Source organism: Rattus norvegicus, chromosome 8 (genome assembly GCF_036323735.1).
Source record: "Rattus norvegicus strain BN/NHsdMcwi chromosome 8, GRCr8, whole genome shotgun sequence".
Taxonomy (NCBI): domain Eukaryota; kingdom Metazoa; phylum Chordata; class Mammalia; order Rodentia; family Muridae; genus Rattus; species Rattus norvegicus.
In genome coordinates, this window is record NC_086026.1 from 68034021 (window position 1) to 68058612 (window position 24592).

Genomic DNA, 24592 nt, shown 5'->3' on the forward strand with positions numbered 1-24592 from the left:
TACGCCTTAACTCAGCTTTTACTTACTTTATAAAAAGTTAAATGTGGGGGTTGGGGATTTAGCTCAGCGGTAGAGCGCTTGCCTAGCAAGCGCAAGGCCCTGGGTTTGGTCCCCAGCTCTGACAAGAAAAAAAAAAAAGTTAAATGTGTGGATGTACGTGCGTATCTGTGTGTGTGCATTTGCATGTGTGTGTGCATGTGTGCATGTGCATGCGCGTGCATATGTGTGGGTGTGTATGTGTGTGCATGTATATGTGCGTGCATGTGCGCGTGTGTGCGCCCACAGTGGTCAGACCCCCTGGAGCAGGAGTTCCAGGCCTCTGAGCAGTCTGATGTGGTACTTAGAACTGAATTCGGGTCTCCTAAATGAATACTACGCGTGCTCTTAACTGCTGAGCCATCTCCCTGGCCCCTGCATTTGTGATTGTTTATTACAGATTTCAGGTGTTTCTTGATGGCAAATGAGGACATCATCTATTATCTACGTATATTTTACATGTACACAATATACCACACTTTTCCATGTAATGTTTTCCAAGTTTGTAGTTCACAATTTTTTCCCAATCTCCTCCAAAGGATCCTCATATAGTTGCACCGAGGGACTTCGAGGGTCAGCTGCACTTGCTGCAGTTGCTAACCTGTGGTGGCCTGAAGGACAGACGTCCTCCTGAGGTTAGAGCATCTGAAGACTTGGGCCCCACTTGGTGCTACCGTCTGGGGAGGTTTGGGAGCTCCAGCATTGCTGGAGGAGGTACTCACTGGGATCAGGCTTTGAGATTTCAAAAGCCTTGCCTACTTACACTTAGATCTCTTTATTTTGTGCTTACAGCTCAGGAGATAGGCTCTCAGCTTCCGGCCACCACACCAGTCATTGCTGCCACCATGTCCCCACTGTTACAAACTCAAGCCTTCAGGAACTATGAGCCCAAGTAAACCCTTTCTTATAGAACCTCCCTTGGTCATGAGGTCTCATCACTGCCATAGAAAAGTAACTAAGACAAAGGCTTAAACAGTGCAAATGTGAGCATCAAAGCATTAGGTTTCTATTGTTTCTCCTTAAACTGTGCTCTCTTCTGGTTTGAAGGTTCTCAATGACAGCTGGCCCCACACACAGACCTAACCACACATACTTGTTTCAGTAACAGTTAAAATGCTGTTGTACCAAGGCTACTTGCCATGAAGTTCTTTCCAGTTGTTTTCTACACATACTGCTCCCTCTCCAGTCGTGTGCTCCTCACTACTCACTCCTACAGTTGAAAGTTCTCACAGTGAACAAAGACAGCCCAGTGACTGTCAAATTCTCATTTTAGGGACCTTTTGGTATTTAAGATTCTGTGTTTAAAATTCAAAACAGTGAAATGAAATATAAGTATTAAGATGGAAAATCTTTGTTTGGTTAAATGTAAATCTCAATTCACACTCAAAATATTTTACTGAATTTGAACACTATCTCTAACGCTGAAATAAACTTATCTCATTCTGTAGACCAGGCTGGTCTCAAACCCATAGCAATCCTCCTGCCCCTCAACCTTCCACATGCTAAGATCACAGGTAGGAGCCACCATGGCTAGAGAAATATATTGTTTTAAAACCACTAATTGTGGGACTACCAAGATGACTCAGGGGTTAGAGGATCCGGCTACAAAAGCTTGGGGCTCAGATCAAAAGTGGATGGATTCCACAAAATTGTCCTCTGACCTCTACATACACAACATGGTTGGGCATGCACACCACACATATACAAACACATACACACATATACACACACATAAACACATACACACATAAACACAGATAAATACACACATATACAAACATAAACACACATAAACACACACATATACAGACATAAACACACATAAACATACACACACATAAACATACACACACATAAACACACACATACACCAACACATACATACATATACATACATAAACACATATAAACACACACACATATACACATACACCCACATAAACACACACACATACACACATAAACACACACAAATAAAACAGCATGAATAGAGAGGCAAGAGCGGAGGCCTCCCTGAGAAGGTGTGTCTAGAGTAAACAGCTGAAGGCATGAGAGTTAGCCAGGTGTCAGAAGAGGGTGCCACACTGGCCTCAAAACCACAGCAACCCTGTTACCCAGCTTCCCAAATGCTAGGACTGCAGGTGTGAGTCTGTAATTTTTCAGATACCTGTTACGGTCACTCACTGAAAGACTCCGTACAGTAAGTTCATACAGTTTTAAAGCATCAAATATAAGACCTTCTCAGGGGTTCAGGGGAGTAATGGTAGCCAGACTCTGTCCTGTGGTCTTTCCTTTCCAAACACAATCCAAACACCAGTTACCTCCCTGGAGCACGATTAAGATCAGCATTTGAGTGGCTCTAATGAGCCCTAAAGAACAGGCACCAGACATTGGTGTGCTCTCAAGTTCACGCTCCTTCCCAGGCTCCAACGACTACTCCTCTATAGAACGATCAGATCCACTGTGGTGGTTTGACTCTGCTTGGCCCAGGGAGTGGCACTGCTATGAGGTATGGCCTCGTTGGAGTAGGTGTGGCCTTGCTGGAGGAAGTGTGTCATTGTGGGAGTGGGCTTTGAGACCGGTCTTGCTGTCTAGAAGCCAGTCTTCTCCTGGTTCAGAACAACTCTCAGCTCCTCCAGTGCCACATCTGCCTGAATGCTGCCATGCTTCCTGCCATGATGACGATGGACTGAATTTCAGAACCTATAAGCCAGTCCCAAATAAATGCTGTCCTTTATAAGAGTTGCCTTGGTCACAGTGTCTCTTCACAACAATGGAAACACTAAGACACCCATTATTTCTTTACAATTAATATATGGGGAGGGGGGAATCAGGATAAGGACAACCTAGAGGAGCAAAACTGTTCAAGGAGACTGACAGCCTGAAAAAATAATTATTACAATTATTACTTAAATGATAACATCCAAATAGAGTCTTGGAGCTAAAACTGTTTATGAAAAGAAACAGTCAATGGGCAATTGTACACTATGAGGCCAAATTAATGGTCAAAAGGAGAAAGCTTAGAGTCACAGGGGGAACTACAGCGAGGAAGAGATCGCGCGTGACAGTGTAAGGTACAGGACTAAGAATCGGGGTCAGGAGAGCAGTGTTGATGATGTGTGGGGAAAAGCAAGGGAAGGCACCCACGAAACCGAATAACCCAGAGACATGAGGCTGGATGTAGACGGAAAGGAATCGAGTTCCAGGCATCACAGGGCTAGCAGAAAACAAAAGAGCAAGGACTGGTCACATCCCAGTGAAATCCTAAGTTCTAGACACACAGAAAGATCTTCCAAAGCTTCTGGTTAAACACAAAAACAATTCTGCACTTGAGGATTCTCGGGAACCCATTTTTTAAAAGTGGCAAGTTAAGAGGAATAATCAAGCATGGGCCCCACTTTTGCTATGCAATAGGACCACGTGGTTATTTAAGGCAACTAGGAGGGTGGGGTGGGGTGCAGGGCAGCCCCGAAACTAAAATCAGAACAATACAATTACTGCGTCAAAGTTTTACAAACCCTAATTTATGTATGTAGGTATCATAGCTCAAGAACGACATAAAGAGGAAACCAGGCATAGCGCCCTCCTAGCAGGGGAGCATCACTCTGTGCTTGTCCCAGCGAAGTCAGCCTCAGTTTCGTCAGCCTCCAGATACTATCACCAGTCCCCAGCAAGAGGGCACAGCCGACCAGATGAAGCTGCACCGGTTGCCCTGCTGCTCAAGGTTTTATCCAGTGTCTTTGTGCTTCCACAGTGAATTTTATTTATTTATTTTTTAAGTTCTGTGAAGAATGACTTCAGTGCTTTGATGGTGGTTACACCTTCAACAATATGGCATTTTTACTATATCAATTCTGTCACTCTATCTTTGGTCTTTTAATCTTTCTCTTTATAGTTTTTACTAAAGAGGTTTCTCGCCTTCCGTAACTAGGTTTAGAAATTTCACCATTTCTTGGGGCAACTGTGAATGAGATTGTGCTCCTGATTTCATTCTCGGCAGTTCGTTGCGGAGCACAGAAAGACTACTGGCTTTCTCAACGTCAATTCTGCGTCCTGCTACTTTGTGGTATTTGCTTCTCACATCTACAATTCTTCTGGTACAGCCTTTACGTCGTCCTAAGGATAGGATCTTATCATTGGCCTCCAAACTACCTTTCTACCTGTGATTATATTTAAATTTACTTAGAATAAAAACCATTATGAGAGCGACAGAGCGGTGGCCCAGGACGTAAAATGTCTGCTGCACAAGTGGTAACACACCTACAATCTCAGAGCACCAGATCGGGAGACAGGGAATCACCAAAGCAAGCTGGTTAGCCAGACAAGCAGGGTTGGCAAGCTCCATATTCCACTAGAGGTCCTGCCTCAGTACATAGATGGCGAGTCCTCCTCGATCCCTCGCAGAACGTACTGACATTCATAAACACATATAGGAAACTCTGCACACACTAATAAATCGTACCAAGAAGATCAGGTCGCATGCCTGCAATCACAACATTTGGGAAGCTGAGGCAGGAGGATCAGGAATTAGAGGCCAGCTTCTATTATCTATTTCAAAAAATGTGTCAAACGCCAACACCACCAACTAGACTACAAAGTGGTGCTTCCTATGGGCGGGCACACACGGTGACCAAGACGGTGACTCTCACATTCTCCTCTCATATCTTCCATTCATTCCCAAAGCCAGGGAAGCACCTAACGGTCCCAATATCCTAAGTATACTTCTAAGTGGGCGTTAAAGATTTTAAAGCAAGTCTCGGCTGTCACTGGGAACCTCGAGGACCCCTGGGATCCACACAATCAGCCAGAGATGACATAATAAGCATTGCAGCCTTAGTCATCTCTAATAGAGCCTTACAGTGTCTGCACACAGAGGGTAGGAAAAAGAATCCTAGAGGTTGATGAGATCTTAGCATTTGTGGGCCTCATTCTAAACTTTAACTTCCTAAGACTCCTTAACCACTAAGCTACAATGCCCTTCTTCACTGCATCTGTGCATGTAAATGCCACCTTAAATCATTCCACCTTAAATCATCCCACCTTAAATCATGTTGTTCGGACAAACCATGGACTCCATGGAAACTGCTGAACAAAGTTAAGCTTTTGTTTCTGAAGAAAGAGAACAGAGTCTGACCTCAGGGTAGAAATATGTATTTATAAACTAGAGTTTTAGAAACAAGTAATGGTTCTGTCATAAGGAAAAGAAATTGGAACATCACTTACAAGGTTCTTTTTCAAAATTCAAGGCAAGGTATACTAAAACAGAAGATTCGATTAGGTAACACCACAAGTGTGAAACACTTCTGTGTCAGCCAGTTTGGGCTGGCACACACTACAGACACTGACACCCCTCTAAAACACCAAGGCGCATTTCTCACTCACTGCCCCCTGTCCGCTTTGTTCTCTCACTCCACTCCCACTGCTTGACCATTACTACAGCACCAGCAAGTGCGCCAAAGGAAACAGTAAGACCAGTCACGCACTGGCTCTTTAAGATTCTGCCCGTGACACGTATCAGTTATGCCCACATTTCACTGCCCTACACCAGTCACACGTCACCTAACATAGCCCAGGTAAAATCATGGTGTATGTGAATAGCACCAACAGCTACCACTTTACAAAGGACATTTTCGGAGTCAGGTAGACGTGGAATCAAGTCTCAGCCTTATCCCTTAGAAGAACAATTCATTTTTTCGACTATAGAAAAGAGACACTACTAACCCCCTTATGAACGCAAGCATAGCTTGTTAAACTGTGGGTCACGGCCCCAGAGCTGAATGTGGAGGTTGTGAAAAATCTACCAACAGTAAATGTTTCTGAACACCAACAACACAGTGACTCTGAAGTTCTGGCAGCATGTACTCATGTTGCATGATGGGGCTTCATTACCACCTTATTACATGTACACTTTGCCTTCTGTGTGTACTTATACCCCACACCAATGATTACTGCTTGAAACACCCTGGCTAGGATTTGAGACTACTGTATGTTGTGAATTGCAGTGTTTACTGTACATACAGTCTCCTGTTCTTATAGAAATATCATGATTTAATAGTGGGAAATAATTAATTTTATTTATTTACTTTATTTATTTACTTATTTATTTATTTATTTATTTGGCTGTCAGTCCTCAAGCTGTAGGTAGCAAGTCAGTGACCTCTAGATTATAGTGTGTTAGAATATTTGATTTTCTTTTAAAAAAATTGCTGTTTGACTGAAAGGGGGGGGGGCAGGTATAACTCTGTGAGTTCAAGGCCAGCCTGGTCTACATGGCAGGTTCCAGAGCAACAAGGACTACATAGAGAGGCCATGGGGTGGTCTGAGAGAGAATGGCCTCCATAGGCTCCTATTTGAGTGTTTGATCCCCAGTGGGTAGACTGTTTAGGAAGGATGAGGAGGCGTAGCCTTGTTACAGGAGGTGTGCCGCTGGGGGTGGGCATCGAGGTTTCAAAAGCCCACGCAGACCCAGTAGCACGCTCTCTCTGCCTCTTCCTTATAGATCGGATGTAAGCTCTCGGCTTCTGCTCCAGTGCCACGTTTGCCTGCCTGCTACCATGTTTCCCACCATGACGATTGTGTGCTAAGCCTCTGAAACTGTAAGCAAAGTCCCAGTGAAATGCTTCCTTTCATAAGTTGCCTTGGTCCTTATATCTCATCATGGCAACAAAACAAAGAGAGCCTATGTCAAAAATCCAAGAAGGAAAAGAAAGTTGCTGTTTAGGGGGCTAGAGAGATGGCTCAGTAGTTACGAGTGCCTGAAAGTTTGGCTCCCAACACCCACATCGGACGTTCACAACTGCCTATAACACTAGCCCCAAAGAGAGCCAATGCTTCTGACATCTGGCCTCTATGGGCCCCTGCATTTACATGCACATAACCACATACGGACACACATACATGTAATTAAATTAATGTGAAAAATTAATTGTTGTTTGAGGGCTGGAGAGGTGGCTCAGCAGGTAAGAATGCTGGCTGGTCTTGCAGAGGACCCTGGTTTGAGTCCCAGCACCCACGTAGCATCTCGTAACCATCTGTAACTCTAGTTCCAGGGATCCGATGCCCTGTGGCCTCCGTGGGCATTGCATTCACATGTACACATGCATACATACAAATACACACATGTACATAAAATAACAAATAAATCTTTAAAGATTGGTGTTTGAGTTGAACTGTAAGCCAGCCCAATTAAATGTTGTCCTTTCTAAGAGTTGCTGTGGTCACGGTGTCTCTTTACAGCAATGCAAACCCTAAGATGGGGTGCAATGGGGTGAAGGTCTGGAATATTTATAGGAATGCGAGAATTTCCTGGACCTAGTAAGTTAAAATTCACAACAATAAAGATCTACTAAGAAATTATCCAGCATACAAAGGAGAACTGCTATTTTGCTATTTCTCTAAAACAATTTTCTTGAAATTTTACTGAAAATTAAATTGTTCTTAAGACATGAACAAATCATCTTAATCGTTCTCATCTTGTATGCTAATTTGAAAACTGTGGAAATACTAACATTTCTAAGGCGAACAGCACCGTAATTAAAGCGCAAGCTCCAGAGACCAGAGAACTAGAGTCCAAATTACTCCACAGTGCTTTCGGAGTTCTTAGAAAAGCCATATCTCTCAGGCTCAGCTGATTCATCCGTGAAATGGATACACTATTTCCTGCATAGGGCTGCTGAGAGAACTCCACTAAGTAGAGCCAAGCAAAGTGTTACGTGTAAGCCTTTGATCTCCTGCTTGAGAGACAAGCAGGCAGAACTCTGTGAGTTCAAGGCCAGTCTGGTCTATACACCAAGTCCCAGGCCAGCTAGAGTTACACAGTGAGACCCTGTATCAAAAAAAGGGAAAAAAAAGTTGCCATTTCGCCAACACTCAGCCAAACATCACTAAGGATTTACCATATGGTGGGGAATGCAGAGAAATCCGAAAGAAGAGGGGCCTCAAGGCATTCTCTACATTGAGCCCACATTCAAAGTTCATCTCAAGTACAAATTTCACATTCCATTTCTCAATTTCTAAGTACAGCAATTATTTTAAGGTCCTCCTACGAATTTAAAAAGGTTTCGGGTTCAGTCAATTAAGGTATGTCTGAGAAATATTTAAAAGCTGAAAAACATGGTAAAGCTTTAATTTAAAAGCAACCTGCAATTAACATCACCTTTCAAAATTCTCAAACGAACAGACTGAATTATACAGAGACAGAAAGCGGACCGATCTCTTATTACGAGAATTTCTGTCAGACAGGTTGCGCCAACAGATAGAAGGAACTGAAATCAAGTTCCAGTGTGTATTTCATCTGCTCATCCACTTAGAGGATGGCAGATGGCTGAAATATTCACCCCACTAACAGAAATTTGCATATTCGTTTTGAATCTAGCTTAGTCACAACTCTATAAATTCATTTTTATGAATTATACTACAGAGCTGCTCACCTCATTCAAGGTCACCCCTCAACGCGCCCTTCTCTCAAAGCGCAGTCCCTAAACCAATACCAGTGTCACCTGGGAGCTTTCTATGATGACAGAATCCATGTCCCACAGCAGTCTGTTCTGACTGAGGAAGAATTTGCATTTTAACAAAATCCCTACAGGACAACTATGAACACCAAAGCCCGAGTGCTGCAACTGTAAACTGTGGTGAGTTTTGGGGTTTTATTTTGGTGTTTCTGTTTGTTTGTTTGCCCCCCCCCCCCGCTGTTACGAAAAGTTTATTTGCTTCCAAATTGTGGCACGGAATAACAATTCAGAGTAGAGAGAATCAGCACGCTGGAGCTCTGTTGACCTTAACTTGACCTTACCTCTCAGCTGGAACTTCCGGTCTGAGAAGTTTTGCACTATTTATCTTTCTCTTAGATAAGACAGTTCAGTCAGTACGTGGCCTCTGTGACCAGCATCTTCTCTGGGGCAAAATACCTACACATATGGAACCAAGAGAACAGAATCTCTCCATAATTTGGAGGGGGGGTGGGTAAAAGCAATCAAAATGCGTTTATCCACAGTTGAATTTGAAACATTCCATATGAGGAAAAAAATAAACCCTACCAGAATGACAGAGTGAATAATAAACTCACCTAACACATAGTTTTATTGTAGGTGCCAAGTGTTTTTTAAAAGAAATTTCCATGGGACTTGGAGAATACGGTGTTGTTATTACTATTAGACAACAGCCACCGAGCCTCTGAAACAGAACAAATCTCATTTCTCTTTCATTTAAAAGAAAAACATGACAGACCTAGGTTGAATCTGATCACAGCAGGCAGGGTGGCTGGGCAGAGATTCAAAGCAAGGTACAAATGTCCAGTTTTCAAAAGCTGTGCGGACGCCAGCCGCATCTCTTGCCACTGTGGCCATGGTGTTATGTCAGACATTTGAAAGCCGCTGAAAAGGGCTGTTCCTTATAAGCAGTGATGAAGAGCTTTGCAAAGAGAAGGTAAGAACTGTTATAATAGTTGACTTCTTAAAATGGCCAAAATGCCCATGCTCTGGGTTGTAGCCTAAGAATTACCTGGCTGAGTCTGAATCAGTGCACCCAACACAGAGAAAAGGGTTGAAAGGATTAAAGAGCTGCTAGGAGAAATTATCAAGGAGCCTCCCGGAGCAGTCCTGGAAGTTAAATATGTCCTTTAACATCCCTGGCTTTCTATAAGATCCAATTATAGATCCGTCACGCCGGCATTTAACTCCCCCTCACTCCACTTTGCATTTTTACCCTATATCTTATTTAGGATTCAGAGTTCCACAAGAGCACAACAAAGTATTTAATGATTTTTTTAAATGGGCCTAAATATATTGATTTCGAGTTTTAAGGCACCCTTTCCTCTAATATTCCAGAATGTTATGAATAATTCACAATGTTCTATTTCGATTCCCATTCTCAGCCAAGGCTCTCACAACCGTGCACCTGGCTCTACATAGTCACCTCAGTCACCTTTCAACCCACATCTGTCGGGCTTCTACACCGTTCCCTCACTCAAACCCCTCTCCCTGATGACCACGGATAACCTTCACACAGCTAAGTACAATGGTCACCGTCATTATTTTCCTACACTTGATAGTACCACTTGACAGACTCCGGGCAAGCATTCCCTCTCCCTCTTGAGAGAACTCTCTCCAGCCCTAATAAACCTTCATTCTCCTAGGTACTTTGCAATTCTCTGGCCCTTGTCAATCTGCCAGGTTCTGACACTTCTGTCTGACGTACAGTTGCTGCACTACCTTGGGACTAGGTCCTGGAATCTCCACTAACCTCATGACTGCATCACCTCCCTGATGCTGACTCACGCTTTCGCACCTCCAGCCCAGGTCAGCTGAATCTGGAACAGTGCACTCAGCTGAGTACAACCGACATCTCCTCATGAATGTTGTGCCTATCTGACGTCTCCGATCTGCTTTTCCTCCAGTGCGTTCCATTTCCCTACAGCTGCTTCTGCCAGACACCAAATGGCTTTACCCTCAACTCTCACATTCCATCAATCACCAAGCCCTTTTAATTCTATCCTCCACATTATATGTCCCATTTCCCCATCTCCGGTGGGTGTCACCTCTCTCAGGCCCAAGGTGCCATTATCTTTTGTCTTCCTGAACACACCGATACTGTCCTCTAATTCCATCAACAAAGACAGAGTAATTTGTCAAAGAAGAGAATGATTAAAACCCTTCCCCGGGCTTTCCCTGTGGGCTTCTAAAATAATATTCGCAAGATACCTGTCTTCCTGTCCAGACATCCTCACCACTTACCATCACTCCCTGGGTTGCCTAAGCACCAACCTTTTGGCTTCTCTCTCTATTAGACCTGCTAAGGTTTGCTCAGGCATGGAGCCTTTCACATGTAACACCTTCACTTCTCTATTCTATTTTACCCACAGCTATCCAAGAACACATAAAAATACGGTGGACAGGCACACATGTCCTATGAAGTAAGACCATTATTTTAACTCCTGTTTCATCTCCCCCACACTTATTTAAAAATAAGATTAAGATAGTATTTCTATTTTTACGATAAATAAGTTTCAGAAAAGCTAAGTAGCTTAGCCAAGAACACGGAAATTCAGCATCAAAGTTAGAGGGGCTGGCAGTGTTGCTCAGTGGTAAAACACATGCTTAGCACACAAAGAGATGTTGGTCAATCCCCAGTACCAAAATAAAAACAGGTAGAATTCAACTTTCGTCTGGTGTAGGTGTTTGACTACCAAAGAGTATGACAACATAGCTATGAATGACTTAATATCAGTGCTACAATTTACACAGTTATCTGGGCACATGCTATGCCCTCAGGAAACTAGGATCAGTGGGTTGAGGACACAGCTCAGGGATAGGGCACTTAGAGTCCCAGTGCCATAAGAAAGCGAACAAAACCATTCATGACAGCACGGACCTTCCCTGGGGATCTGGCGGCTGGTGGTCCTTTCTGCCCTTCGGGTCTCACCTTCCATGTGGGCGAGGGCGCTGCAGCAGCTGCCGAGCTAGGCCCAGGGGACTCCCCATTGTCCAAGAGCATGAAGCGACCATAGCGCCTCAGAGGCCACTGGGAGACTTCTCCTGGAAGCCCGAGGCCAGAGGCCACATTTCCGGCCTCAGCCATGCCTGTCTAAGGTCCTGGAAAGCCTGCCTCCACGTGACACCTGACGACAATCGGCTATCCAATCAGGAAGCGAGGTGTTCAAAGCTCACTCTTCTCCAAAACGGAAGCAGAGGATGCCACTACCGGAGGTGTGGTCTTCTTCGCTTGTTTTTGGTTTCGTTTGGGGGGTTTGTTTTTTGGTGTTTTTTGTTTGTCTGTTTGATTGATTAATTGATTTTCGGTATTTGTTTGTTCGTTCGTTTTTGATGTTGGGCATCCAAGAGATATTGTCTCCATTCTGCCTGGAAGTAAGGCTATTATGCCTACAATTTGGAAGATTCAGCACCAGCATGGGAGCGTTCACCTTCCCTCAAGGCAGCTCACGCAAGTGTTCATCAGCCTAAGCCTTAAGAGATTACCCAAACCGGCCATCTTCCTCATAGCCACTGAACCCTGGGACTAGACTGACTCCCTAGGGTGTCTGTCCTCAGTCTCGCAGATGATGGCATCTCTTCATATCCTACTAAAATCCAGTGCAATTTAAAGGGCCACTCTGGAAACGCGACTAGTTTCTCATTAACCTGTACCCTGGGCATATTCCTTCCTTTCTTCAACAGAAGGGAGGCACAGATGGGTAGGGGGGTGGCCAGGCAGCAAAAGGTGTGCACCCCATCAAGCAGCAAGCAAATGATGCTTCTGGGTGATTTATAACCAACAAAACATTTCCACATCTGTAATTTCATTTATCCTCTCAACAACCTTGTGGCAAATTAAAGAAACACACACCCGAGAACTGGTGGTGGCATAATACATTCCAGAAAGTTCCAGAGAGCAGACATGATTTACCAATGGACACAGCCAGCAAATAGCAGAGCCAAAGTAGGGCTGTGAACCCCACAGTCTCTTCACGTCAGCCCCACTTACAAAGAATCTGGTATTTATACAATCTATATCAAGTCAGAACAATGCACACAGAGGAAGGGCTGTTAACCAAACACTTAAGGTAAAAAGAAAAAGAAAAATGAGGGGTTTTTGTTGTTGTTGTTATTATTGTTGTTTTTGTTTTTGTTTTATGTCTTGAGACAAGACCTCCCTTTTTAGCCTAGGCTGAGGTGAGTCTCCCTCAGCCTCCTGAGTGCTGGGATTGTAACCAAGAGCCATCAAACCTGGATCAATGCAAACAGTTTATAAACGATACAGTTAACGTTTAGAGAATGGTTGGTAAAGTGGTAACTTGTACACGACAAAGCATCAACTATCTGCAGTGTACAAACAAACACACAAACAACAACAACAAAAACCTATGCTAGTTGGGCCTGGAGAGATGGCTCAGTGGTTAAGGTCACTATAGTTGCCCTTCCACAGGTCCTGAGTTCAATTCCCAGCACCCACATGGTGGCTCACCACCGTCTATAAAGAGATCTGATGCCCTCACCTGGCATGCAGGTGTACATGCAGCAGAACACTGATACATAAAGTAAATAAGTTTTAAAAATTAAAAAAAAACAAAAAACAAAACCTTTGCTAGCCAGCAACTGCATACAGACATGGTTGCATGTTATTTTCAGGTGTACATCTGGCCTCTGGGACCTTAGGCTCTAAGAAGGAAGACGTGGCAAGGTGCAGACACACTCCTTTGTCTACAGTTACCTGCCCAGTGGACAGCAGAGCTATGGGCTCCATGATAGCTCAATGTGTCAGCCCCACTCACAAAGAATTTAGTATTTACAGGACTGGGAGGAGTCAGGAGCTTGATACGCATAACTGATAGGTAACGTTGTGTCATCTCAGAGGTTAGATGAGGAAACTGGCATCTTATGGTGTGGCGTGTGCCAGGGCTTGAGGACCAGAGCGGTACCGAGGTGGCAGCATAGCTGCTGGGACATAAGGATCCGTTTTAAAGAAGAGGGGAGTTGGGGCAAAAGAGCACACAACAGCCATGAGGGAGTGTGGATTGTACTTGGCGTGAAGAGCGTGGAAATTTGCATGAGCAACTGACACTACTGTAGTGTTGGTCCAGGCAGATAAATCTCTCAGGCAAATAAGATAAATTGAGTTAAAGGCAAGGGGGATTTGTTACGTTCCATTTTGTTCATCTGGTAAAGCTTACAGAAAGGATTGGGCTTCGGAAATTGCTTCTGCAGGTCCTTAAATGACACAGCAATACTGCGCTTAACGTGGTAGTAAATAGTTAAAAACTTGGTTCAAATCCCAGGTCTATGGCTTGCCAGCTGTGTGACCTTGGGGGAAATCACCCAACCTCTCTGTAAAATAGGGCCATTAAACAAGTACCTTTCAGGACCATGACGAGATGAAATGAGAGCTTATGGGAGGAAACAGTTGGTAAATTGTGAAGTGGTGTGTGTGTTGATCTTTTCTGTCCATGGTTAAAGTGACTTTTCATGGGTTGGCTACAGGAAGGGAGGGTGGGATCAGAAGCCTGACATTGGGTCTCAGGGGCGCTCACCTCCCAGGTCCAGGGCTGCAGCTGCTGTCAGACACCCTTCACAGGAACAGATGGTGCTCACAGTTGGGACCCTGTCAGTGCCCAAGGACACCCAGAGTCCTGCTGAGTCCCCACCTGCAAATTCCCTTCCTAGACAATACACCTGCATCCAGCTTCTGGGCCACCCACATCTGCCAAGAGCAGTCACGCCTGCAGGAGGGATGGATGGTAAAGCCACAGCCCAGTGCCTGGAAGCGTGTACAAACTACTGAGAGTCACTGGGACACCCTGGGACCCAGCACTGTGGACGGGGCTTGATATATGGTGGAGAGTAAAACTCAGTCAGGTTTCCTAGGGCTTGCACTCGTAGGGGGAGGAGGTAGGGTGGATCGGAACACGGAGCAAACCATTGCATCTTTTTATTAGCCAAACTTAAAAAAAAAGATACAAGTGAAATGTTTATTAAGTATGCAACAAAAGGCGAAAATCTCTGATGTTTAGGTAAGTTTGTGTTTTGTGTTGGTTTTGTTTTTGAGATGGGGAATTTACCATGTGCCTGTCTTGTAAATGACTACTAGTCCCTATATAGACCAGGCTAGCCCAGAACTCTCTTAGCTCCATTTATCTGTATTTCCTGGGTACTGGGATTAAAGGTGTGCACTGCCACAGCTAGCCAATTAGGTGAGTCTTAATACCTGTGTAATCCATGCAACTACCCCAACCCAGATACAAAACATTTTTGAAAATCTTAAGTTTCTTTCTCTTCCCAGTTATTGTCCACCTCACAAAATAAATAGCCTGGTCTAAGTTTGATCAGTTGCAGCTCAGCTTTCCTCTCCTAGGACTCCGCATACATGAACACATACATGATGAGCCCATTACATCTACCATATTTTCCCCCCTTTTTGAGTCAGAAGCTCATGTGGCTCAGGCTACCCTCTACCAAAGATGGCCTTTAACTCCTAATTCTACTGCCCCCAGCTCCCAGGGTGGTATTACAGACATCCACTGCCAAGCCCCCTAGTTTATATCTGCTTCTTTCTATTGTATAGCTAGTTCACTGTTTGCTTTTTAAAATTTATCCCAGTGCTGTGGGGTGGAAGCCAGGGCCTTGTGCATGCTGGGAAGCACCCACTGCTGACCTTCATGCCCAGTGCACACGGCTTATTCCTCACCCTCCGGTTGTTTTCCTGCAGGCCTTTGTTTTGATTGTTATGAATATTCTCACCCTAGCCTTTCTTTTAAAGATTTATTTATTTATTATGAGTACACTGTAGCTGTCTTCAGACACACCAGAAGAGGGCATCAGATCTCATTATAGATGGTTGTGAGCCACCACGTGGTTGCTGGGATTTGAACTCAGGACCTCTGGAAGAGCAGTCAGTGTTCTTAACCGCTGAGCCATCTCTCCAGCCCCCACCCTAGCCTTTCTTATAGGAGTAAATACTGTCATTAGCCTAGCTTTCTCTGAAGATAGAGTGAAGGGTTTCTGAAGAAGACATCAGCTTCAAACCCAATATACATGTACCCCATACAAGTGTGCCCACACACAGAGAGACACACATAAACATCTTCAATATGTGTGCACCCCCACACAAGTATGCCCCTCACAGACACACATACACATGCTCAACATACATGCTCCTCCATACAAGTGTACCCCCACACAGAGACACACATACATATCCTCAATATGCATGTACCCCACACAAGTGTGCCCACATATACAGACATACACATATACCCTTGATATATGTATACTTCATACAGTGTACACCCCACAGACACACATACATATATGATCAACATACATGCTCTCCCACACAAGTGTGCCCCCCCACATACATATCGTCAATATATATGTGTTATATGTGTATCCCACACAAGTGTGCCCTCCACTGATACATATACATATGCTCATTATACATGCTCCCTCACACAAGTGTCCCCCAACACATACATATCTTCAGTATACATGCTCCCCCCAAGTGTGCCCACTCATACAGACATACATACATATGCTCAATATACCCTCGGCCCACACAAGTGTGCCCACACACATGCATATGCAGAAAAGAGTTATTTCCCATGTAAGATAGGGAGAAACGCCCAGCTGGTCTTTGGGATGATTAAGTGCCCACACTAGAGAGTCTGACCCTGAGATAGAAGGACAAAGGCAGGCATAAGGAGTGATGGACAGCAGCACATCCTGTACACTGTGGACAAGATGGGATTTTACTGTTACTTTCAGAAGGTAATAAGTTATTGATTATGTCCCAAGAATCTATTTGTCTCTTATCCTCCTCACCCCTCAGGTTGGATAGTGCTAAGATTCCTATAATACCCTGTTTCCCAGCATTCCCTAGTGGGAGGCAGCTCCAGTTGGTAATGATTCTTTTATGTCTAACTCCCTTCTCCCTCCCTCTCAGGGTTTTCTGGGATCATCTCGCAGATAAACTATTTGTACTTGACTCTGTCCCAGGTCCTGCTTCTGAAGGACACTAAGATGGCAATGAGCAAGACAGAGGGCTTCAGATTTAGTTTTAATACAGTTGCAGCAGACAAGCAGATGGGGAAGGAGGTGTTAGGGAAGGGAAGAATCGTTCTCAGATCTGCAGACCCGCCCATGCCTAAGTAACTCCCTGCAGCCACAGCAGAATTTGTGACCCAGACTACGAATGACAATTGACTATGAGCCAGTGCAACACCCTGTTTCGTGAACTCATTGTAGAAGGTGGGTAATAAAAAACCTGCCCCCCTCAGACAGGGCACCAGTGACAGAGTGAAGTTGGAGTTGGGAAGCCAATGGCTTTATTATGCTTTCTTGAGGCCGGGGGTAAAGGGATATCTATAGAAATGTGAGTGATCTCAAATCAGCCACACCATGGTGGAAAGTTTCACCCTGTGACGGATGATAACTTCCCTATGGCTGCAGAGACAGAGCCCTCTCCAGTTACCTTTCCAGAGTCTCTAGACTCCAGCATCCGGGGCAGAACTGCAGCAGCTGCAGGGAATGATTGAGATAGCAGGAGAGGGCCCACCATCCCTCCTGCTCCGGCCCCCTTTCCAGGGATGCCTCCAGAAGGTCACAGTTGCTCTGACAAAGATAATGGCTAATTTGCTTTGGATGCCAGCTCTCCACAGCAGCCCCTCTTCTGAGACTGTTATCAGACAGAAAAATTAAATCCAGGAAATTGGAAGGAAAAAAAATACTTATTTCATTAAATCTCGTTTAAATCCTTTTTATGTGTAACTATTTTGCAGGTGACATGTGTCATAGAGAGGCTGTCCAGGCTGGGTGGAGAGCTTGCCTAGTATGCTCAAAGCCCTGGGTTGGGTTCCCTAGTCCACAAAAAAAACAAAAAAAAAACAAAAACTGGCTGGACATGGTGGTGCATGCTGTAATCTCAGCACTGAGGAGATAGAGGCTGGAGGACCAGAACTTCAAGGTTATATTTGATTACATAGTGAATTTGAGGCCAACATAGACTACTTAAGACCTTAAGGGAGAGAGGGAGGGAGGGGTGAGGGAGGGGAAGAGGGAGGAGAAGGGAGGGAGGGAGCGAGGAAATAAGGGGAAATAGTTGAGAATCTGACATGTCCTTTTCAAAGCATACTAGGAACTCTAGGCAGCCCTTCTCCCTAGGATACTAAGTCAGCAAAGACAAAGATGGCTTCAGTGTCCTCAAGTCCTTTGCACTGCAGGATGACAAAGACATCTGCACCCCTGCTCTGCCTGCTGGGTTCCTTGGCTACAGCACACAGGGTGTCTGAAAAAGGCCGAGCACTGGTCTGTGGCTGTGGGGGTTTTCCCATAAAATCCTGTCCTCATCACTATAGCCAATGATCTGTCTCCATAATGTCAGACCCCAGGGGGCGGTGTGCAGAGGGGTGTTCTTGTGGAACTTCACGCTCACAGCTAGAGAGCAATTATGTTCCTTCCTACTCTACCCTTCACGTACAAGGACCAGCTGTCCTATTGCAGGTAATTGAAGGGACTTCAGTGTGACACAGACAGTTCCAACTTGTTCGCAGGCTGCAGCTCATTGGCACAACATGAAAAGAAATTAACACTGACTTTTCCCATTCATTAAAAGTCCCTAGAATAACAAGCTAGTTAGAAACGTGCTTGCCGGCTGGTAAATTTGGGAGTATGCTTTGCAAAGCTGTCTTAGAACCAGAGAGAGGAACTGACAGGAAGCTGGACAGAAAGACTAACGCCCAACATAGAAGGAACTGGAATCAGAGAAACCCGGATATGAGAAAATATGGCATGGTTTACTACCTGGTGAAGGGCCACAGATATCGATATGGAAGAAATGGATGATTTAAATCACTTTGAATGTACAAAGGGTTAACCTGGGGGCAAATGGCTAACACTTTTCCTGTCCTAATATCTCTATGTAAAGGAGCAAACAGGAAAGTAAAAATTTAACATCTCAAAAATCTTACCTGGTAGCTAGCTGTTCTCTCTGGAGTGTTTTTAACTGGCACCTACAATGACACAGTCAAATACCAGAGTGCAGAGTGAATAGATCCCTCTAGAAATCAATCCCGGTTTGACACACCCCCGTTTCAGCCTCGTTCCTTCTCAGGAGAAATCATTTTACCCACCTCTGTAGACTGGGGTGGTTAAGATTTGCAATTCACACCTCAGAGACAGTATTGTGTTGGACAGTGACTCAGCATTCTGCACTTTGCCTGCTATTGTTGAGATCATTTGAATACTTTCCCCTGCAGCACTGAAGGTTCACTTCCAGCAGACGGTAGTAAGGACCTGGAAGAGGCAGGCAGGTCAGTTTTAGGGAGACCACTGGGGATGGTCAGGGGTACTCTTAATGTTTACCTGCACTAAACATTTTGTCTTTGAGGGCATCGCAATGTACTTTAGGATGAAAATCCTCTCCTTAGGGAAAAAGTCTTTATATATATTTTTTAAATTATATTTTATTTGTTAATGCGCATATGTGCCACAGTATGTATTTGGAGGTCAGAGGACAATTTGCCCCGTGCGTTAATTTGCCCCGTGCGTTATAATTGCAATCTTGAAAATAATGAATCTCATGCTGTATAAATTTTATCACAAGACATAAAAGTCCACCCTTACCCTCTGTTCACAAGGCCTCTGCCGCCACGCTGGGTGGCATGTAGTCCCAGAGCTTACAGGATACAGGGTCTGGGTCCTGCTCATGTAGCTCTGTTTGTCCTTACACAGCCCTGGGCGGGTGACTTCTGGAAACAGTCACACTAGACAAAAGGTTGGCAGCACCTTGCAACCCCCTTCAAGGAGATGTAAAGTCCCCCAGAAAGGTCAGACAGAGGATTTCACCTCCATTGTATAAACATATATCTGTTTTACAGTATACTTACTGCTATGTTTGGGGGGGTTGTTTTTGCTCCCCCTTTTTTGGATAAAGAATTCTCTGTTTAAAACAGACCCAGAGCATGGAACTACACATGTCTTAACTACAGGAATGTGGTATATTTTACAATAAAAAATGTGTGCTGGTTAAACTTCATTCAGGTAAGAATTATACAAAGTTAAACTGAATAAAAACTTTATTAAACAAAATGTAGTAAACCAAAGACACACGTGAGACAAGATCAAATATTATCTGGTTGGTGACATGGGCCTGTGGCAGGCTGCTAACCCTACATTTCCTGAGGAGCCGAGGCTCAGTGTTCTCTAATCCAGCATGCATGTTGATGATACGGAAACAACACCACAAAGAGTACAGCCAGTCAGCTCTTGGTAGCGCTTTCACTCTGCATATGTTACATAGCAACAAAAACGTTGTGCATTTGGGACTTGGGGAGAAGGACACTGTCAGTAAAGTATTGGCCTTGCAAACACAAGGACCTAGGTTGAAACACCAGCTTCCACTTTACAAAACCGTGTACAGCGACATGTGCCTCGTGACAGATCAGAGCCAATGCTCTGAGATATCAAGACCGAACATAAAATATGGGGAGCTGGGGACATGGTTCAGACAGAAGAGTGCTTGCTATGCAAATACTGAGAACTAAATGTGGTTGCCCAACATACACAGTCAAACAAACCAAAACAACAACAACAAAACAAGCAAAAACCCCTAGGCTCCGTAGCCCTGTATCTTTAATATTGATGATAGGGAGGCAGAGACAGAAGGCTTCCTGGTACTGGCCAGTCTGACTTAATTGGTGAACTTCCATCCAATGAGAGACCAGAGGTCCTGAGTTCAATTCCCAGCAACCACATGGTGGCTCACAACCATCTGTAATGGGATCTGATGCCCTCTTCTGGTGTGTCTGAAAACAGCTACAGTGTACTCTTACACATAAAATAAATAAATCTTTAAAAAAAAAAGAAAGACACGGTTTTGATCTTTGCTTCAGGAAACATAAGCTAACAAGATAAAAGGTTCTCAAGTTTCACTATTACAGAAGGAAAAAGTAGGAGGGGACCCACAAAGTACAACACAACTCTGCTTTATTCTACTACTTAAGTTTCCTCATGCCCACAAGTGAGCTATTTCCTGGGGGAATGAATCAGGGAGAATTAGTCATGTGTGCCACCTTTTAAATCTTACTTGAAATTGCCAAGTTACCTTCCCATATAAGTAACACTGCTCAACACGCTTGTCCACAGTGTAGAAAACCAGGCTCCCGTACTCTCGTTGACAGCAATGACCTGTGGTGGTCTGAATGAGAATGGTCCCATAGGCTCATATTTAAATGCTTAGAACTGTCTGGGAAGGATTAGGAGGCGTGGCCTTGTTGGAGGTATATTACTGGGAGTGATCTTTGAGGTTTCAAAAGCTCATGTCAGGGCCCAGTCTCTCCCAACCTCTGTCTCTCTGTGTGTATCTCTCTGACTCTCTTTCTCTCCACCTACTGCCTGTAGATCAGGATGTAAAGCTCTCAGAAACTGTTCCTGGGCCATGCCTGTCTGCTTCCTGCCATGATGATCATGGGCTAACCTAAAACTGTAAACAAGCCCGCAATAAAATACTTTCTTTTGTAAGAGTTTCCTTGGTCAGAACGTCTCTTCACGGCAACAAACCAGTAACTAAGAAATGGCCCATTATTATTTGTGACATGTTTTAATCATTATCTCAGCTAATCATTGAATCACAGGCTCATTATTTTGTGTGTCATACCCACCCCCACTTCAACTCCCAACCCTGCCTCTCCCCGTCCCCCAACTCCCACTCCCAGCCCTGCCTCCCCTCACCCCTGCTCCACCCTCCTCCCTCCACCGTGTGAATGGCTTCTTCATCCCTTTCACTCACTTTGTACTGGTTCCATGTTTTTGTTATTTGCTTATAGCATGTTTTCGTACATTCCGGGTGCTATTTAAGTACCTATTAATTATATTACAAATATTGTCACTTCTCCCAGTGTTTTGTTTTCTCACTTTTCTATGGTACTCAGATTTTTCAAGTGGCTTTTATTTCTTTGACAACTGCATGCATGTATACACCATCTTGACTCTACTCCCAGCTCCCCCTCCCATTACTCCAGAGGTGCTTTCCGTGTTCCTTCTCCACCTTCCCCCCTCCCACTACTCCAGACACGCTTTCCGTGTTCCTTCTCCACCTTCCTGCTTCCTTCTTCGTTTTCACCCACTCAGTCCAAATGCTGTCCACGTTCACAGATCCTGTCGGCCTGCCATTTTGTGACTAAGCATGGCCGCAGTGAGTTCATGAGCGGAACAGCCCTGTCAAGTCCTGCAGACGGCATTTCCCAGCACTCCTCCCATCCTCCGGCCCACACATTCTTCTCAGAAATCTTTTATTTTTAATGTAATCGAACCTCTTCTCTTTGTCATTTTTTTGGATGTGTGCATGTGGATGGGAGGGAGGTGTGTGTGTGTGTGTGTGTGTGTGTGTGTGTGTGTGTGTGTGTGTGTAGATGTGCTTCTGTGTGGGTACCGAGGTCAGAGGAAGACTGGCTGTTTTCCTCTATTAGTCTCCACCATGTTCCTTTGAGGCAGGGTCTCTTAATGAGCTTGGAGCTCACAGTTTTTGGCTAACCTGGCGCAAGCTCCAGAAATCCTGTCTGCTCACCTCAGTGCTTGGGCTGCAGGGTCGTACGTTAGCATTCCCAGCCATCACATGGGTGCTGGGTTTCTGAACTCTGATCCTCTTGCCTGCACAGAAAGCTCTTAACTGCCCAGACATTTCTGTATCCCCACGATTTTTTTAATGTCTTAGGAAATGTCTTGTATAGAAGGTTATCATAATTTTGACTATTTTCATCCTTCATAGCCTTCCATTTCAGTTTACATTTAAGTCTTCATCACACGTGGAGTTTATTTCCAAACATGGCACGGGACAGAACTGTTTTCTAGCTAGCAAGCATTGAAAAGAAGCTTTTCTTTGCATTAAAAAAAAAAAAAGCTTCTCCAGCGACATTTTAGCATTTTCCTTAATTATATTTTTCAGTCCTTAAAATGGCAGGATGGTAGAAAAAGCCAGGATGGTGGAGGAATTTCACATTTCATCCAAATGTAAAGACCTTATTTGGGCAAAGCAATCATACAGAAAGCACTTTGAAGAGTTTGCCGTGGGCCTCAGCCGTCCACAGGTGGCACATTAGCGAGGGCTTTTGGATTCCCCCACTTCCATTAGCGGGTTGAAATGGGCTCTGGGAAATTGCCAAAACTGCTAAAAAGGAAAATAAATAGCTTCAGTCTGAGCCAAACACAAAGGGAAAAGGAGGTTTGTTGTAACAAAACTACATTTCAAATTCCAACTTCCAGCATGGGGATGGGTGCTCTGATGCTCTGGATGAAAGAGCGATCAATTCCCTGGTCCATTCCGAGGACCGTCCTGGGACAATGCAAACTACAGAAATGAGGGAGTCCCTCTCCTTCCCTGCTTCCTTCTAGGCAAAAAGATGTATGGAAACAAGTCCCGTCTCTCTGGGATAAACATGAATGTTTATGTCACAATATGTTTTCTGGCCTTAACTCAGAGCTGGAGGGAGGGGGATGGTCTAGGAGTTGTTCCCTCAGAAGTCGACATTTAAAGAGCTAAATCTGTAGGGGACCAGAGAGATGAAGCAGTGGGTATGGGTGCCTTCAAAGGGCATTTCTATCAGAGGGAGCAGAGAAATCAGACATGTGAGAGAATGATGCCCCTAGGTGGAAGGGAGGAAAGACCACCTCAAATCATTTTCTCCTTATATTCTGCCATTACTCGTTACTCATCTGTTACTGTGACAAAACACTCTGACCAAAAGCAACCCGAGAAGGAAAGGATTTGTTTGACTTACACTTCTAGGTCTCAATCCATCTCTGAGGGAAGTCAGGATAGGAACTCAAGGCAGGAACCACTGTGGAACACTGCCTAGTGCTGGTTCCCTGGCTTATGTTCACCAAGCTTTCTTCTACAGCCCAGGACCACCTGCCTAGGGATGACACCGCCCACAGTGGGCTGGGCCCTCACACATCAATCGTCAATCAAGACAAGTTCTCTGAGACTTGCCCACAGACCAGTGTGATTGGGGCAATTCTTCAGTTGAGGATCCCTCTTGACAGGTGACTCTAGGTTATGTCAAAATAAACACCAACAAGCCTATTTCTTGAACTTGTCTTAGTTTTGTAAGGGAATCACTCTTTTGACAAGAAGAACAAATGCAAGCTGAAATCTGTCATCTTTTACATATGTAGCTAGGGGTTTTTTCATCTGGTGAAACTTGTTCGGCATTCACTATGTGCCAGATGCTAGAGATACTGAAGGAGTTCCTGCAGGGAGAAAGGCAGAAGCACAGGGATTAATAGGTTGGCACCTGGGTACTGGCTACATAAACAAAGTGCCCTGTTCTGCCCGGAAGAATCAAAGAATTGCTAATGAAGAGCTAACTTGTCAGGTAGAGATGCTGTCCAGGCAGTGGCTTCGGGATTCTCCACCACAGAACTGTCACCAGGCCCCTTCAACTTGCCATCAGCTCAGCTACAAGGAAAGCAAAGCCAGGTTTTAAAGGATGGTGGCTGCTGATTGAAATGGAGGTTTCCTCCTCACAGTTAATGACCTATAAAATAGCCAGACAGAAAGGAGCTTTTAGGGCTGGAGAGATGGCTCAGTGGTTAAGAGCTCCCCACTGCTCTTCCAGAGGTCCTGAGTTCAATTCCCAGCAACCACATGGTGGCTCACAACCATCTATAATCAGGTCTGGTGCCCTCTTCTGGTGTATCTGAAGACAGCTACAGTGTACTTATATATAATAAATAAATCTTAAAAAAAAAAAAGAAAGAAAGAAAGAAAGGAGCTTTTACCCAAATAGGTGGCTTTGGAAAATAGATAGAGCCAATCAGATCAGATCTCTCAAGAATTTAGAGAACGAAAATCAGTTTGTCTACTCTTGATTTGTCTACTCTTGAGAGGAGAAGGATGATGAAGCCAACGTTCAGAAAGGAAGAGCTGTTTGTAATGCTGGTGCCTGGGGTTCCCGTGAGCCCTGGGCAGCTTTGTGACACAGGATCCTGCCTCTGTGTGTTTCTACAATAAGGCTCCTTTCATCTCCAGTGGCCAAGCCCTGCACCTTTGAACCCCCCCCCCACACACACAC

The 24592-nt window shown here is 44.5% G+C and overlaps 1 protein-coding gene across 7 annotated transcripts in view; it reads right to left on the bottom strand.

Moving 5' to 3' along the window:
• Positions 1–24592, bottom strand: part of Rec114 (REC114 meiotic recombination protein) — a 158116-nt gene that overhangs the window by 74840 nt on the left and 58684 nt on the right. For 2 of the 7 annotated variants that reach the window (XM_006243160.5, XM_039081092.2), the window contains exon 1: positions 11407–11656. The exons of 1 other annotated variant lie outside the window; for it this stretch is intronic. In XM_006243160.5, the coding sequence (XP_006243222.1) occupies positions 11407–11613 (207 nt within the window). In that variant the 5' untranslated portion in view covers positions 11614–11656. Of the gene's footprint in view, positions 1–11406; positions 11668–24592 lie in introns of those variants that run through there. 4 more of the 7 variants (NM_001106825.1, XM_063265122.1, XM_006243158.5 and 1 more) reach the window with 4 other exon arrangements.